This window comes from Apium graveolens, chromosome 3 (assembly GCF_009905375.1).
Source record: "Apium graveolens cultivar Ventura chromosome 3, ASM990537v1, whole genome shotgun sequence".
Taxonomy (NCBI): domain Eukaryota; kingdom Viridiplantae; phylum Streptophyta; class Magnoliopsida; order Apiales; family Apiaceae; genus Apium; species Apium graveolens.
In genome coordinates, this window is record NC_133649.1 from 219,028,144 (window position 1) to 219,043,340 (window position 15,197).

The following is a 15,197-nucleotide window of genomic DNA, read 5'->3' on the forward strand; positions in this document are numbered from 1 at the left end:
ATAGGAGCAAATGTCTCATCATAATCAATACCTTCCTGTTGGGAATATCCTTTAGCCACCAATATTGCCTTATTTCTGATGATTGTTCCATCAAAATCAGTCTTATTTCTAAAGACCCACTTTGTGCCCATAATTGACCTGTTCTTAGGTCTAGGCACCAGCTTCCACACTTCATTTCTTTCGAACTCATTCAATTCTTCTTGCATAGCCATGACCCAATCTGCATCCTTAAGTGCATCTTCTATTTTCTTTGGTTCTTCTTTTGAAAGTAGATTATGGTATAAACATTCATTCTGAGTTGCACTTCTTGTCTTTACACCATCATCAGGATTTCCAATGATCAGATCAGGAGTATGATCTTTAGTCCATTTTCTGGCACTGGGAAGTGTCCTTCTGTAGCTAGATGCTCCCCCTGAATTGTATGCCTCATCAAATGCATTTGAGGCTCCCCCTGAATCTGTTGTGTTATCTCCTGATGAAATATTGGGACTTGACTCATGTTCATCTGATGTTGAATCAACATTAGATTCTGAGAGATTAGATTTAGAAGAATCTTTAGATGATTATTCAGTGTTAGTACGATCAGTTGACCCTTGCTGTTGCTCCCCTTCAACATGTGCAGGTTCGGAAGTACAGTGATTATCTTCAGAATCTAAAGGAGTGTCCGGATTTGGATCATCAGGATTTGACAGTTCATTAGAGTTTGATCTAGATTCCAACAATGCATTTTCATTTGCAAAGATTAAGCTTTCATGAGTGTCTTCTTCAAAACCAGGAATCTTCTTATCATCGAAAGATACATTTATGGAGACTATTACAGTGTATATTCTCAGATTGAACACTCTGTATGCTTTTGATGGTGAGTATCCAACAAAGATTCCTTTATCAGCCTTTGATTCAAACTTTCCAAGCTGATCAGTATGAGTTCTCAAAACAAAACACTTACATCCAAATACATGAAGATGTTTGAGACGGGGCTTCTTTTCTTTTAACATTTGATAAGGAGTAACACCATGGCTGTTTATCAGAGTGATATTCTGAGTATAACATGTTGTGTTTACCGCTTCATCCCAAAAGTAAGTGGGCAGTTTTGCTTCTTCTAGCAGAGTTCTGCCAGCTTCAATCAAGGTTCTGTTCTTCCTCTCAACAACACCATTTTGCTGAGGTGTACCAGAAGCTGAGAATTGTTGTTCTATGCCTTTGTACTTGCAGAATTCCTCCATTTTTGAGTTCTTAAATTCAGTGCCATTATCGCTTCTCAGAATTTTCACTCTATGAGTGGATCCATTTTCAATTTGCCTTATGTGGTCCAGAAGAATTTCTGGAGTTTCAGCCTTCTTGTGTAGAAAATAAACCCATGTATATCTAGTGAAATCATCAACAATTACAAGTGTTTACCTTTTCTTGTTGACGGACATTATGTTTACTGGTCCAAAGAGGTCCAGATGTAACATGTGATATGGCTCAGAAATGGAGAATTCAGTTTTACTTTTGAAAGATACTCTTCTTTGTTTGGACTTTTGGCAAGCATCACAAAGACCATCAGATGAGTATAGCATGTTTGGCAATCCTCTTACAAGCTCCTTCTTGGCAAGTTCATTGATTGAATTGAAGTTGAAATGTGAGAGCTTCGTATGCCAGTTCCAGCTCTCATCTACTGATACCTTAGATATAAGGCAAGTAGCTTCCTTTTCAATACTTTCATGTAGCCTTGCTTCATAAATGTTACCATGTTTGTATCCTATCAAGAAAATTTTCTTTGACTTGTTATGAACAACTTCACAGTGTGAGTCATTGAATACAACATGATAACCTATGTCAGTGATTTGACTGATGCTCAGAAGATTATGCTTCAGTCCATCCACTAGAGCTACATTCTCTATTGCTACCTTTCCAATTATCAAGTTGCCATATCCCATAGTGTGTCCTAAATTTCCATCTCCATAAGATATATCTGGGCCAACCTTCTTCTCAAATTCTGACAGCAGGGATTTATTTCCAGTCATGTGTCCTGAACATCCACTATCCAAGAGAAGTGTATTTTTCTTGTTACCCTGCAATCAGAAGAATAATTAATTAGAAGGATTTTTAAGGACCCACACTTGTTGGGCCCTCTTTTTGGACAACTTAAGCCTTTGTGTGTGAGGAGTACTTTTGACAGTTTTTCCTTTGTCAGGATTTGTCTTGTCAGAAGCAGATTTAGTAAAACAAACAGAATTAAGCACACAAGCAACTTTATTAAACTTAGGCAAAGGTTCATAATAATTGTGATATAACTTGTGATAAGAAATACAAGTATAAATCGAATGCCAGCTACTACCACAATGAAAACAAGGATTTTGTGGTTTATAAAATACTGATCTACCCCTAACATCAGACTCAGGAATAACAGTTTTCATTTTCTTATTCCTCCTGCAATCAATAGCAAGATGATTAGTATTTCCACAGTTAAAACAAGTTTTTCTAGGAGCATTGGGAACAACCTTGTAATTTGAATCTTTAGAAATACCTTACTTACCATTCCTATTTCTTTTATGACTTTTTACTTGAGGTTTATTAGTAACCTCAGATTATTTCTTTTTCAATTATCTTGCTGACAAAAGTCCTATGTTCTTTTCTTTCTTAACAGACCTAATGGTTTCCTTTCTTTAAGTTTTATCACGTACCAGTTTTTCTTGTGATACTGATGTTGAACCCTTTTTAAAAGTGGATTTGGGTTCATCAGCTTCTGAAGAGATAAACTTAACAGGAGTTTTAAGGGTAATTTTATTTTCAGTGTCAACATCCTTAACTCCATCTTTATAGCCTAGGCATTCTTTCCAGTTTTTCTTTGAGATTATTTCATGGACCTTTTTTCCTGCATCAGTCCAGGCTTTAAGGGGTTTTCTCTTATTTTCTAGATCTTTTTCTAACATACCGTCTCTAGGCTCAAGAATTTTTACTGTATGTTTAGCTTTCTCAAATTCTTTCTTCAAATCTATCTGATTTATTAAGTCAGACTCTAACTATTCATTCCTAGATTTCAAAATCTCAATTTCACTTATAAGTCTATCATTTTCTAGAGTCTTATTCTTAAAATTACCATGCAAAGATTTAAGAATAGATTTCAACTCAGATATATTCTCAGTATCAAAAGAGAAGAAAGGAGTTTGTACCTTAGACTCAGAGGAAGCAGGATCATCAAAGCCATCCATCAGTGCATAGCATGTGTCATCATTTTCAGAATCAGAAGAGTCCATCCAATTCTTGCTTGAAGTGATCTGGGCTTTGTCCTTTCCTTTATCATGCTTTGTTTTCTTGCACTCTGAGGCAAAGTGACCAGGTTCGTCACAGTTGTAACACTTGATCTTTGTCCTGTCTACCTTCCCAGCTTTAGAGTCCTTTCCATCTTTTCTCCCAATTGACTTCCTCTCACCTCCAGTGAACTTCTTCCTGAAGCTTCTGTTGTTCTTAGACTTCCTGAATTGCATCCTCCTGAAGCCCTTAACCAGCAATGCGGCCATTTGCATGACATCAAAATCTGTCATGTTCTCATCAATTTCAGAATCAGTATCATCATCAGGATTTGATAATGAATCATCAGTATCTGATTCTGGCAAATTGTTCTTCTTTCGTACAGCTCTAACTAACTTTTCTTTTGAAGCTTTATAATTTACTTTCAAAGCAACATATTTCACTTTATTGCTTTTCCTCTCCCTCCTTTGCTGAACCTCCAAATCATGAGTTCTCAGCATGCCATAGACTTCATCCAGAGTAACTAATTCCAGGTCATACTGATGTCGTATGATTGAAGTCTGAGTCTCCCATTCTTCACTCAAAGCTCTCAAAAATTTGGTGTTTGAATCCTCTCGATCATACACCTTTCCCACCAAAGACAGATTGTTGAGCAGGGTCAGAAATCTGTCATAGATGTCAGTGAGACTTTCATCAGGCTTGGCCTCAAAGTGTTCATGTGCTTGAATCAGAACAACCCTTCTGTTCTCCGTGATGGCCATGGTTCCTTGACATTGAGTTTCAAGAGCATCCCAGATCTCTTTGGTAGTCTTGTAGGGTATGACCCTGTTTGACATCACAGGAATCAAGACTGTTATACAAAATGTTTCTTACCTTTGCATCTTTCAGCACAACTACTTTCTCTTCTAGTGTCCACTCAGTCTTCTCCTTCAGTTGATAATGTTCAGCAACAGTAGGAGTTGCATGCACCCAGTTTGTTGGCATGAAGGGTCCATCATTGATTACGTTGAGATAATCTGAATTTGTAGCTTCCAGGTGCATGAGCATCTTCACCTTCCATGTTGGATATTCAGTCTTTTTCAGAATGGGAATTTTAATGCTTTTATACTTGTTCATAGACATGTTTAGATCGTTTCTGATTGTAAATTTATCAGTGAGCTCTGATACCAATTGTTGCCCAGTGAAGATACAATTGTTTAAGGGGGGTTTGATACAATTGTATAAATGTTTCAAACAAGTAATAAAATATAACAGCTTTTTATATTTCTGATAAAAACTGTTACAAAATCCTCTCAAGAAATACTGATGTTCTTGAGAGCTGCTAGGTCGAATGATACTCGAGATCGATACACTAAGTGATGACCTAAACTGTGTTTATATACTACACATCTACAACAAATCAATCTAAGATATGCATTATCAAAAGCTAACTGAAACTGATACATATCTTCAACTGAATAGATAAAGTCCTATAACTCAGACATAAAAGATATATGCTCCATATTACAAGGAATAGAACAAATCCTTTAAGCAGACTGGCTTCAAATACTGATGACATCAAAATGCTAATGATGTATTAAATCCTGATGATACATCAGATACTGATGACACCAGAATAGCCAGATCCTGAGCTTCTTCTGATCATTGAGAATTCAATATGTAACACAGGGAATCCAACAACAATCTCATAGAGGTGCAGGTCCATCTTCGAATGAAAAATCTGAATTGGAGGAGTTGAGGCTGATGTGCAAAAGCCAAGCGGTTTCAATCAAAACTCTGGAGAATCAAATAGGGCAAATTGCCAGTGTTTTATTGAACCGACAACAAGGAACTCTTCTTAATGATACATAAGCTAATCCAGGAAAGGGGAAAATCAAGGAATAGTTGAAGGCAATCACCTTGAGGTATGGAAAGGTCGCTAGCCCTAAAAATCATCAAAATGAAGAATCTAAAAAATTTCTCCAGAATATGGGCGCGCCCGCGCCCATATCAATCACGCCCGCGCCCTTGTCAGCTTCAGAAAATGCAATTCTTGAGGAAACAACTGATCAGAAGGGGGTTGAAGCGGAAATGAAGAAGACTTCTAATGAAAACACTACTCCTAAGCAAAATAAAAAGCAAAATACAGGAGATTAACAAGTCTATCCGCCTCCTTCATATCCTAAAAGGCTTCAAAAACAGAAGTTTGATAAATAATTTGCCAAGTTTCAGGAGGTTTTCAAGAAATTACATATTAACATACCTTTTGTGGGAACTCTAGAATAAATGCCAAACTATGCTAAGTTCATGAAGGGTATTCTTTCTCGGAAACTTAAACTTGAGGACTTGGGAACCGTTGCTCTACTAAAGAGTGCAGCGTTATGCTGCAATAGAAACTACCTCCTAAACTTAAAGATCCAAGAAGCTTCACGATACCATGCACAATTGGAAACTTATCTTTTGATAAGTGCTTGTGTGACTTGGGAGATAACATCAATCTGATGCCATTATTTTTCTTCAAGAAACTTGGTCTGCCTGATCAAAGACCTGTAAACATGTCCTTACAACTGGCTGATCGATCCATCACTTATCCACGAGGTGTAGTGGAGGATGTATTAGTTAAGGTGGACAAACTCATCTTCCTTGCTGATTTTGTCATTCCGAACTTTGAGGAAGATAAGAAGATTCCCATTATCTTGGGGAGACCATTCGAGGAAGATAAGAAGATTCAAATGGGGCAATTCTTCATGCCTCCATTTGAATGTATCTCCTTGGAAAAGGAGATTGGACTTTTTATTCAAGTCTCTTGGATTATCAAAGCATAAAAATTCTCAGGAGCGTCTCAAACCATCTATTGAGGAAGCTCCCACACTTGAACTAAAACTATTGCCTGATCACTTGAGGTATGCATTTTTAGGCGATGCATCTACTTTGCCTGTTATTATTGCATATAACCTTTCAGGTAGTGATGAAGACAAGCTCTTGAGAATTTTGAGAGAGTTTAAATAAGCAATTGGATGGACCATAGTAGATATCAAGGGAATCAGCCTTCTTATTGCATGCATAAAATTCTGCTTCAGGAAGGAAGTAAACCAACCGTTGAACAATAGAGGAGACTCAATCCTATCATGAAGGAGGTAGTGAAGAAAGAAATTCTTAAATGGCTAGATGCAGGGATCATCTATCCTATTTCTGATAGTTCATGGGTGAGCCTAGTGCAGTGTGTGCCTAAGAAAGGAGACATTACAGTTGTTGCTAATGAAAAGAATGAGCTCAATCCTACTCGGACAGTCACCGGATTGAGAGTATGCATGGATTATCGAAAGCTGGATAAATCCACCAGGAAGGAACACTTCCCTCTTCCATTCATTGATCAAATGCTTGATAGGTTGGCTGGCCATGAGTATTATTGTCTTCTGGATGGGTATTCGGGCTATAATCAGATTTGCATTGCCCCTGAAGATAAAAAGAAGACCATATTTACTTGTCCTTTTGGCACTTTCTCTTTTCATCGAGTTTCTTTCGGACTTTGTGGTGGACCTGCTACTTTTTAGAGATGCATGACGGCCATATTCTCAGACATGATTGGTACTAATGTGGAGGTGTTCAAGGATGACTTTTTTTATGTTCGGGACTTCTTAAGATGAGTGTTTGCATAATCTTGCTTTGGTGCTGAAAAGATGCGTTGAGACCAATCTGGTGCTCAACTGGGAAACATGTCACTTTATGGTGCAACAGGGTATCATTCTTAGGCACAAGGTATCTGGAAAGGGTCTTGAAGTGGATAAGGCCCAGGTGGGGGTTAATGAAAATCTTCCTCCACCAATCTTAGTTTAAGGAATCCGCAGTTTTCTTGGTCATGTGGGTTTTTTATCGGCGATTCATCAAAGACTTCTCCAAAATCTCTAAACCCTTGTACAATTTGTTGGAAAAGGATTTTCCCTTCAAATTTGATGAAGAATGTTTGGCTGCTTTCAAGAGTTTGACTACAATACCTTTTATTACTACACCTGATTGGAATAGCCCTTCGAGATGATGTGTGATGCTAGTAATTTTATAGTCGGAGCTGTTCTTGGCCAGAGATAGAAGAAATTTTTTCATGTGGTTTACTATGCTAGTAAAACCCTTAATGGTGCTCAGCTGAATTACACTACTACAGAGAAGGAGCTTTTGGCAATTGTCTATGGTTTCGAGAAATTTCGATCTTATTTGCTTGGGACAAAAGTGACGGTTTACACTGATCATGCTGTTATTCGATATCCGGTCTCGAAGAAACATTCAAAACCTTGATTGATTTAATGGATTCTCTTGTTACAAGAATTCGAGCTGGAAATCAAAGACAGGAAATGTACATAGTGGATCATCTCTCATGTTTGGAAGATCAAGGAAAAGCCTCTTAGGATAAGACGTTGATCAATGAATCTTTTCCGGATGAGCAACTTTTTTGGGGTACAAGAAGAAGAATGATGGTTTGCAGATATTGTGAACTATCTTGTGAGTAATGTTATTCTCCCATAACTCTCTTATGCTCAAAGGAAGAAGTTTCTACATGAGGTGAAGTGGTATCAATGGGATGAGCCGTTCTTGTTTAGACAGGGGGCATATCAGATTATCAAGAGGTGCATTTCGTATAGTGAGATGGATGATATCTTGAGAGATTATCATTCTACTGTGTATGATGGCCATTATGGTGGAGAGAAGACAGTTGCCCATATCCTTTAAGCGGGATTTTTCAGGCCTACTTTGTTTAAAGATGCTCATCAGTTCGTATTGAGATGTGATCGCTGCCAACGAGTTGGAAATATGTCCAAGAGAGACGAGATGCCTCTTAATATGCTTCTCGAAGTTGAGATTTTTGAAGTTTAGGGAATCGACTTCATGGGGCCATTTGTCCCATCATGCAATAATCAATATATTCTATTGGTGGTGGATTATGTGTCTAAATGGGTTGAGCTTAAAGCTTTTCCAACCAACGATCCTAAGATGGTAATCGATCAATTTTCTTCATAAGCATATATTCAAATGTTTCAATACTCCAAGGGTCATAATTAGTGATGAGAGATCGCAATTCTGCAATCGCAAACTTACTGCATTAATCGAAAGATATCATGTGAATCATCATGTGGCCACAACTTATCATCCTTAAACTAATGGGCAAGCTGAAGTCTCTAATCGAGAGATCAAGTGAATCTTGGAGAAGGTTGTGAGTCCGTCAAGGAAAGATTGGTCTTTGAATCTAGATGAAGCTGTTTGGGCCTACAGAACAACATTCAAGACTCCTCTAGGTATGTCTCCTTTCCAGTTGGTATATGGTAAGGCGTGTCATTTGCTTACGGAGCTAGAACATAAAGCATATTGGGCTTTGAAGAAGCATGAAAGCTGCTGGAGAAAAGAGAATGCTCCAACTTAATGAGCTCGACAAATTTTGTCTACAGGCTTATGAAAATTACAAGTTATACAAGGAGAAGGTCAAGAGATGGCATAATAGGAGGTTAGTGCACAAGACATTTATGCCTGGTCAATAAGTTCTATTGTTCAACTTTCATCTCCGACTTTTTCCAGGAAAGCTTAAGTCACAGTGGTCAGGGCCATTCATTGTCAAAATTGTGTTTCCATATGGAGATGTGGAAATTTTTGATAAGCATCCGGACCAAGCGTTCAAAGTAAATGGTCAGAGGTTGAAGCATTATTATGGAGATATCGTGAACCGTGAGGTGGTGAGCACCGTTCTTGCGACAACTTGATTTTAAAGTTTCACGTAAAACTAAAGATGTAAAACAAGCGCTTTGTGGGAGGCAACCCATGCATTTGTTGTATTTTTGCTGAAGAAAAAAAACAAAAAAAACAAAAAAAACAAAAAAATAATCAAAAAAAGAGTGAAAAAAATAGAAAATCAGATTAACCCAAGCCCAAACCTGAATTTTACCCTAATTCTAACCCTATTTCTACACCCTAAACAACTTCCTACCCCTCATATCCCTATCTTATATATATATATATATATATATATATATATATATCTACATACATACAAACACATCTCCTATACCCACAAACCCTAGCCTCTCCTACATACAATACCTACACCCAAATTATTATCACTTGTGATTATGGCACCCAAAAGAGCACGGACCACGGGGAGTAGTAGCACCCATCCACGGTCTACCGAGGATTCTAGTGTGGGTGGCACGGAGAACAAATTTACTTTACCGGAGGCTCAGGCGGAGTTCACTAGGTTAATATCTAAGCCGATTGCTAAGGAGATGGGGCATTTACCCATGGCTAAGGATGTGAAGCTGTTGGAGATGATTGTTGAGAAGGGTTGACAGACTTTCTGTAAGACACCCGCTACGGCTCCGATGAGCATTGTGCAATAATTTTACATAAATGCTAAGGAGGGAAAGAATGGGTATTCTGTTGTTCGTGGGTTGACTGTTGATTATCATCCGGCTGCTATTCGTTGGGTTATAAATCAACCCACGAGGCCTAAGACTGCTGATAAGTGGGTACAGAAGACTAAGGAGGATTTGGACTTGGATTACATTTTGGCAGAGTTGTGTGTTCCAGGCATGGAGTGGAAGTACAAAGTAGGCACCACTGAGCCGCTTACTTTTCCTGCTTCTTGTATGAACAGGTATGCTAGGGCTTGGAACCTGTTTGTGTATGCTAGTATCATGCCATCTTCACATTCATACATGGTTACTGTGGATCGGGCTATTCTGCTGTGGGGGATTCCGAATAAAGAATATGTTGATCTCATCTATGTGATTCATCAAAGTATGCTGCATTTTCTGCGAAGGGGAACCACGGGGGAGATTCCTCATGCCTCCATTATTACAAAGTTGTGTACTTCGGTTGGTGTTAGGTGGCCCGAACATGAGGAGCTGCAGATGCCGAGTACTCCCATTGATAGCTCGACGATTTCGGTGATGCAGGAGTGGTATGGCGGTAAAGCCCATGAGAAGGGATTGGGTTATACATATAATCATCTACCGGGTATCCAGCCAGCTGACCAAAAGTATGTAGGGAGTTCTTCTCAAGAACAACAGGTAGCTGCTAGATCCTCTCGTGCAGCCGCTAGATCTTCTCATGCATAGTAGACAATGGATATGACCGGACTTGGAGATGCTCAGTACAGGAGATTGACTAGGCATATGGATGCCGTGCATGACATTCACAGGCATTTTGCTCAGGATTTGACACAGGCTTTGAGTACTACTTCTAGAGCCACTGGTGTTGAGATCTATTGGCATGTATTTGGAGTGAGCATTGTTTACCCGCCACCTGATTCTCCACCCGAGGAGGGTGATCTCACTGACGACTAGGTCTGCCTTGTATCCTTATTGTTACCTTCAATGAGGACATTAAATATTTTAATTTTGGGAGTGATAATGTAAGGATTAGTTGTGTGTCATGTTCATATAGATTCATATTGCATGTTTAGTTGTAATTCGTTCATTATTTTAGCATGATTGCTCTTATAGGTCATATTTGTTTGCATATTTGTTCATGTTATTATGTGAGTCCATGTATTTGCATTTGCATGCATAAAATATGATCCCGTAGGATGAGCTATTTTTGATTGGTAGGTTGGTGTTGATTTGAGTGTAGTGATGTCAAATAGAGGGATGATTAAGTCCTAATGAATTGATTTGCATGCGCGGAAACAAAGTTTTTCACAAGTCTTATAGGTTGCTTTTGAACTAGATCATGATCATACTTGTTTGTTTGTTAGAATTTAATCACTTGGTTATATTTAGAATTTTTGCTATTCTCGTAATGACGTAGGAACACTAAAATTTTAAACTAGGGAAAAACTTGGATATCATTGCTAGTTATGAATAAAATTAGGCATCAAATGGCTAGTAGACAGCTCATATTCGTATGAGTTGTCTAGGGTTGAATGAGATGGAGCGAAACACACTCATTCAGAATCATTGAAAAACAAAGTAAGAAAAAAAAGAAAAAAATTGTGTTAGTATATGCAAAATTGACCAAGGCTGAGCTTTTTAATACTCGAGCAATTAAGTTCTAGGGGACTTTGTGCCTAGTGACCTAAGGCTTGTATAGTCTGGGATCCGCTAACCTAACGCTCGCTACATGGGTATTATTGTATAAGTCTTTTGGGATCTCATTCATTGCACGGTCAAATAAGCTTTTGTGTTTGATGTATTTCAGTATTATAGCATGATCCTTATATAACTATAGTAAAATTGAGGTGTTGTGAGTCATTATGTGTTTAACGTCTATTCTATTTATAAATTTGTGATTGTGTTGGCGAAGAAAATGATATGGTTATTGATCTAGTGTTGAGAGTATATCTGATAAGCATCTCACACACGCACGTTTCTGATTTGTATGTTGGGTTATGGGATTTAGTTAAACTCTGTTTAAAGTCATTGCATTCTTAGAGACATTGCTTATTGATTTGGTTATGGTTATTCCGAGAGGATCATTGCATTATCATTTAGTTGCATTTTTACGTAGTTGCATTCATGAAGTAGTTATGTTATTAGGTTGAGCCATTTTATGCTTGAGGACAAGCATCGATTTAAGTTTGGGGGTGTGATAAGTGGATTTTATATCTACCTGGAATGCTTCATATCGACTTAAGTTGGTGTTTTGGACTCAAGTATTTGGTGTTTTTGACGTATTTTATGTTTAGTCATTCCAGGGCACTAGTTAGAGGTTGGAATGAGCTTTTAAATGATTATATGTTGATAAGAGATTAGGGAAGGAGTCGTGGAAGTTTGTATGAAGGACAGAGCATAAAAATAAGAAAGCTACAGAAATTCTATAGAAAGCAGGCGTGCCCATACCCAAAGGAGCGCGCTCGCGCCTCATTTGTTAGACATTGAGCGCGCCCACGCCTGTTCAAGCGCGCTCGCGCCAGCCAAATTCTGCAGAATCCTGATTTGATTATATTTTGGTTATTGCGAATGTCCAGGTCAACCAGGGCTATATATATAAAGGAAAGAAGACGTTTTTAAGAAGAAGGAAGCTAGGGAGAACATAGAGAAGACCTAAAGCACACAAGACGGCTAAGGAGAAGAAAATTTAGTTTTCACTTTTGTATTCTTTGATTTAGGCGATACTTTTGGATGCTTGTTTTTGATTTGTTCTAAACCCTAATACTTTTATATTATCTCGTAGTATTCTGAACTTATTTATTATCATTTTTTCATTGGAACCCATGGTGACGATGTGTTCGATCATGAACTGTAACGCCCCCAAATCCGGGGTCAGATGATTTGGTCGTCACTATGAAATCTCAATCCAAATTAACCTGTTAAATCAATAAATCAATGCCTGCGGAAGATATTTATCATCTATGACCCCGAACTACTCAAGATCTTTTAAGGTTATAGTTCTAGAAACTAGCTATCCAAATTCCATAAATAATTTTTCACTTTCTTTTAAAACTCTTTTCAATAAATTCCAACTCAAAACTAAACCCACTAGTATAACTTTAAAATGAAGTATACTAGGCCCAAATAAAATAACACAAATATAATACAATATAATATAAACAGCTTTACATAATAGAACTTACACTAGCCCGCAAACCCTGGAACAATCACCTTCCAAAAGCTTCTTCTTTGCTTCCTCGAATTACGCAGTTAAACAGCGCAAGCTAGTCCTCACTGGAGGTTAAATATAAAACAGGAAAGTATGAGCGGAAGAAATGCTCAGCAAGATCATTGTAATATATATAAGGTCATTTTGATATAAAACTGACATCTGCATCAGAGCAGAACATTTTAACATCATAATTACTGAAACAGAAAATTTATTAACGAATCGGATAATTGTTTCTCACTGTATTCAAAACTCTTTTTATATTTTCGAGTGAAATGATTCAGCAATACTTTGAATCTTGACGAGAACAAAGCTCGTAAAACCGTGTTTACGGAAATATCGTAAACAATACTAACAAGAAGCAATGATTATGGGATGAATCATAAACTTTACTCAAAACCGAACTCTTCAAATTAATACTTATTTTGCTGTCATATCAAATTAGATATCAATACAAACTTTGATGCTCACAACCTACCCACGCTAAAATAGGGAAGTCAACATCAATTATCTATACTAATACCACATTTGATATTTAACAACAACGTAAGTATCAGCATAAATCAGGATCTGAATCAAAACCGCATTTTACCATTATTCCAAAACAGAAACAGCTGATAAATCATTTATTCTATGATTCTCAAAACAATAAAGAATTTAGACATCAATTTAGATTGGAACCAATAACATTTCATGATGTTCCCGATGATCAGTCACGAAACAACACCAATATCCCGCAGCCATACCGTAAATATAGGTACTACCCGTATCCCGAAGACATACGGTACCTATAGGGCGCCAGAAAAGACATAACTAGCCTTGAAAGATATTATAACTGGACCGATATCTCGATCACCTACGCTATAACCAATAACCAGTAACCATTCCAATCTTAAAAACCTTTTTATTGAAAAAAGAGCCGAATCCTTCGACATCCTAAATAATTTTATTCCCCCATTCACTTAGGTAGGAATACTCGCAACAAAATCATCTTTCTCAAATCTAAAACATTTATAAATCCAGTAATTTGATAAGTAAAATCTCTTAGCTATTTTGAACATAGAATAGTAGAAGAATACTTGCATAAACAGAATCATTTAATTCAGCGATATTTAAAACATTTATCGATTCTCACTCAGAATAGGAAAAGAAATACTTGTATGATAAGATTCAAAATAAATATCACTTGAATAAAAAGTGATGATAGGGATACTTGCCTTTGGATTTTTGCAGTTAATCACACTCGCAAAAACGCATATATTCTGACATTCTGTCTCAAAACATCACCATCTTTCTTTTCAACACTTTACTAATATGTTGCTCCTGCGATTGTTAGAAGCCAGCTACCCAATACCATTCCATCTTACTCTTTATCCAACGTCTTGTCTTGATCAACTCGAACGATCCGCATCTATAATTAAAATATAGAACTTTAATCGTCCTATCGATAATCACTCGACGAATTACGAGTCAAAACCCTATCGTCAACCCATACGATAGCCCGTACATAAAGGAAACAATCCAACACAAGACTCTTATGACCCACGTACGCATGTAATTCATATAGCACGTAATCATATAAGCCACGTATCACATAATTCATATCACATAAGACTCGGTTCGTCAAAACATTCGACTCGGTGTGTTCAAAATTGAAATCGGGTCAAAAATATGATTTATCGATCAAAACTTGACTCAGAATAACTTGTAAAACAAGCGATCTTTCGAAACAAAAGGATTTGGGTCTCGAAAGTATTTTTATTGAAAGCGGATTATTTTTCTGAGTTTGTACGCGTTCGTTTCGTATTAAACGGACGAACGGTTGATTTATTATGAATTTTTGAACATTTTTCGGAATAAAAAATTGGACTCCGAATCATTTTATAACTAATTAATAGGGCTCGAACACCCGAAAATAATTTTATAAGAATTATAGAGCCTGGAAAATAATTTAAAATAATATTTTAAAGCTCGAAACTATTTTTCGGAATTTTTAAATCATAAGAAATAATTAACTCTAATTAAATAATCAATTAAAATTCATTAACTAAATAATTTGGATTTATTTTTAAATAATAATAAAAATAATAATCTTCAGAACTAAAAATAATATTTTCTTGGAAATCGTATAGCACCTGCTCTATTTCTCGGACTGCCAGTCGATATCATATCGACACAACCAACAACAATCAACACAATAATTTATATTTACGCGTATAAACACTCCAGAAATGAATAACACGGTCAAAAAATGACTTCTACAACCACTTCTAAAAATTACGAAATAAATATATAAACACTAACATGCTATAATATACCCAAAATATAAAAGCAAAATCTCGGAATCCTTACCCAAAATAAATTATGGTCACCCCGTGGAGAATATATGATATCCGGAAAATATC

At 37.0% G+C, this 15,197-nt stretch overlaps 1 protein-coding gene across 1 annotated transcript; it reads left to right on the forward strand.

Moving 5' to 3' along the window:
* The first annotated feature begins 8,585 nt into the window (after window positions 1-8,585).
* On the forward strand, window positions 8,586-8,957 carry LOC141714824 (uncharacterized). The gene is made up of 2 exons (XM_074518318.1): window positions 8,586-8,730; window positions 8,776-8,957. The coding sequence occupies exons 1-2, from the start codon at window positions 8,586-8,588 to the stop codon at window positions 8,955-8,957; spliced, it is 327 nt and encodes a 108-aa protein (XP_074374419.1).
* Window positions 8,958-15,197: the final 6,240 nt, after the last annotated feature.

Excerpts from the sequence above, each read along its gene's own strand:
- LOC141714824 (XM_074518318.1), top strand. The coding sequence starts at position 8,586 with ATGAAAGCTGCTGGAGAAAAGAGAATGCTCCAACTTAATGAGCTCGAC. Across the intron at positions 8,731-8,775 it reads GCACAAGACATTTATGCCTG|GAAAGCTTAAGTCACAGTGG; the intron begins GTCAATAAGTTC and ends GACTTTTTCCAG.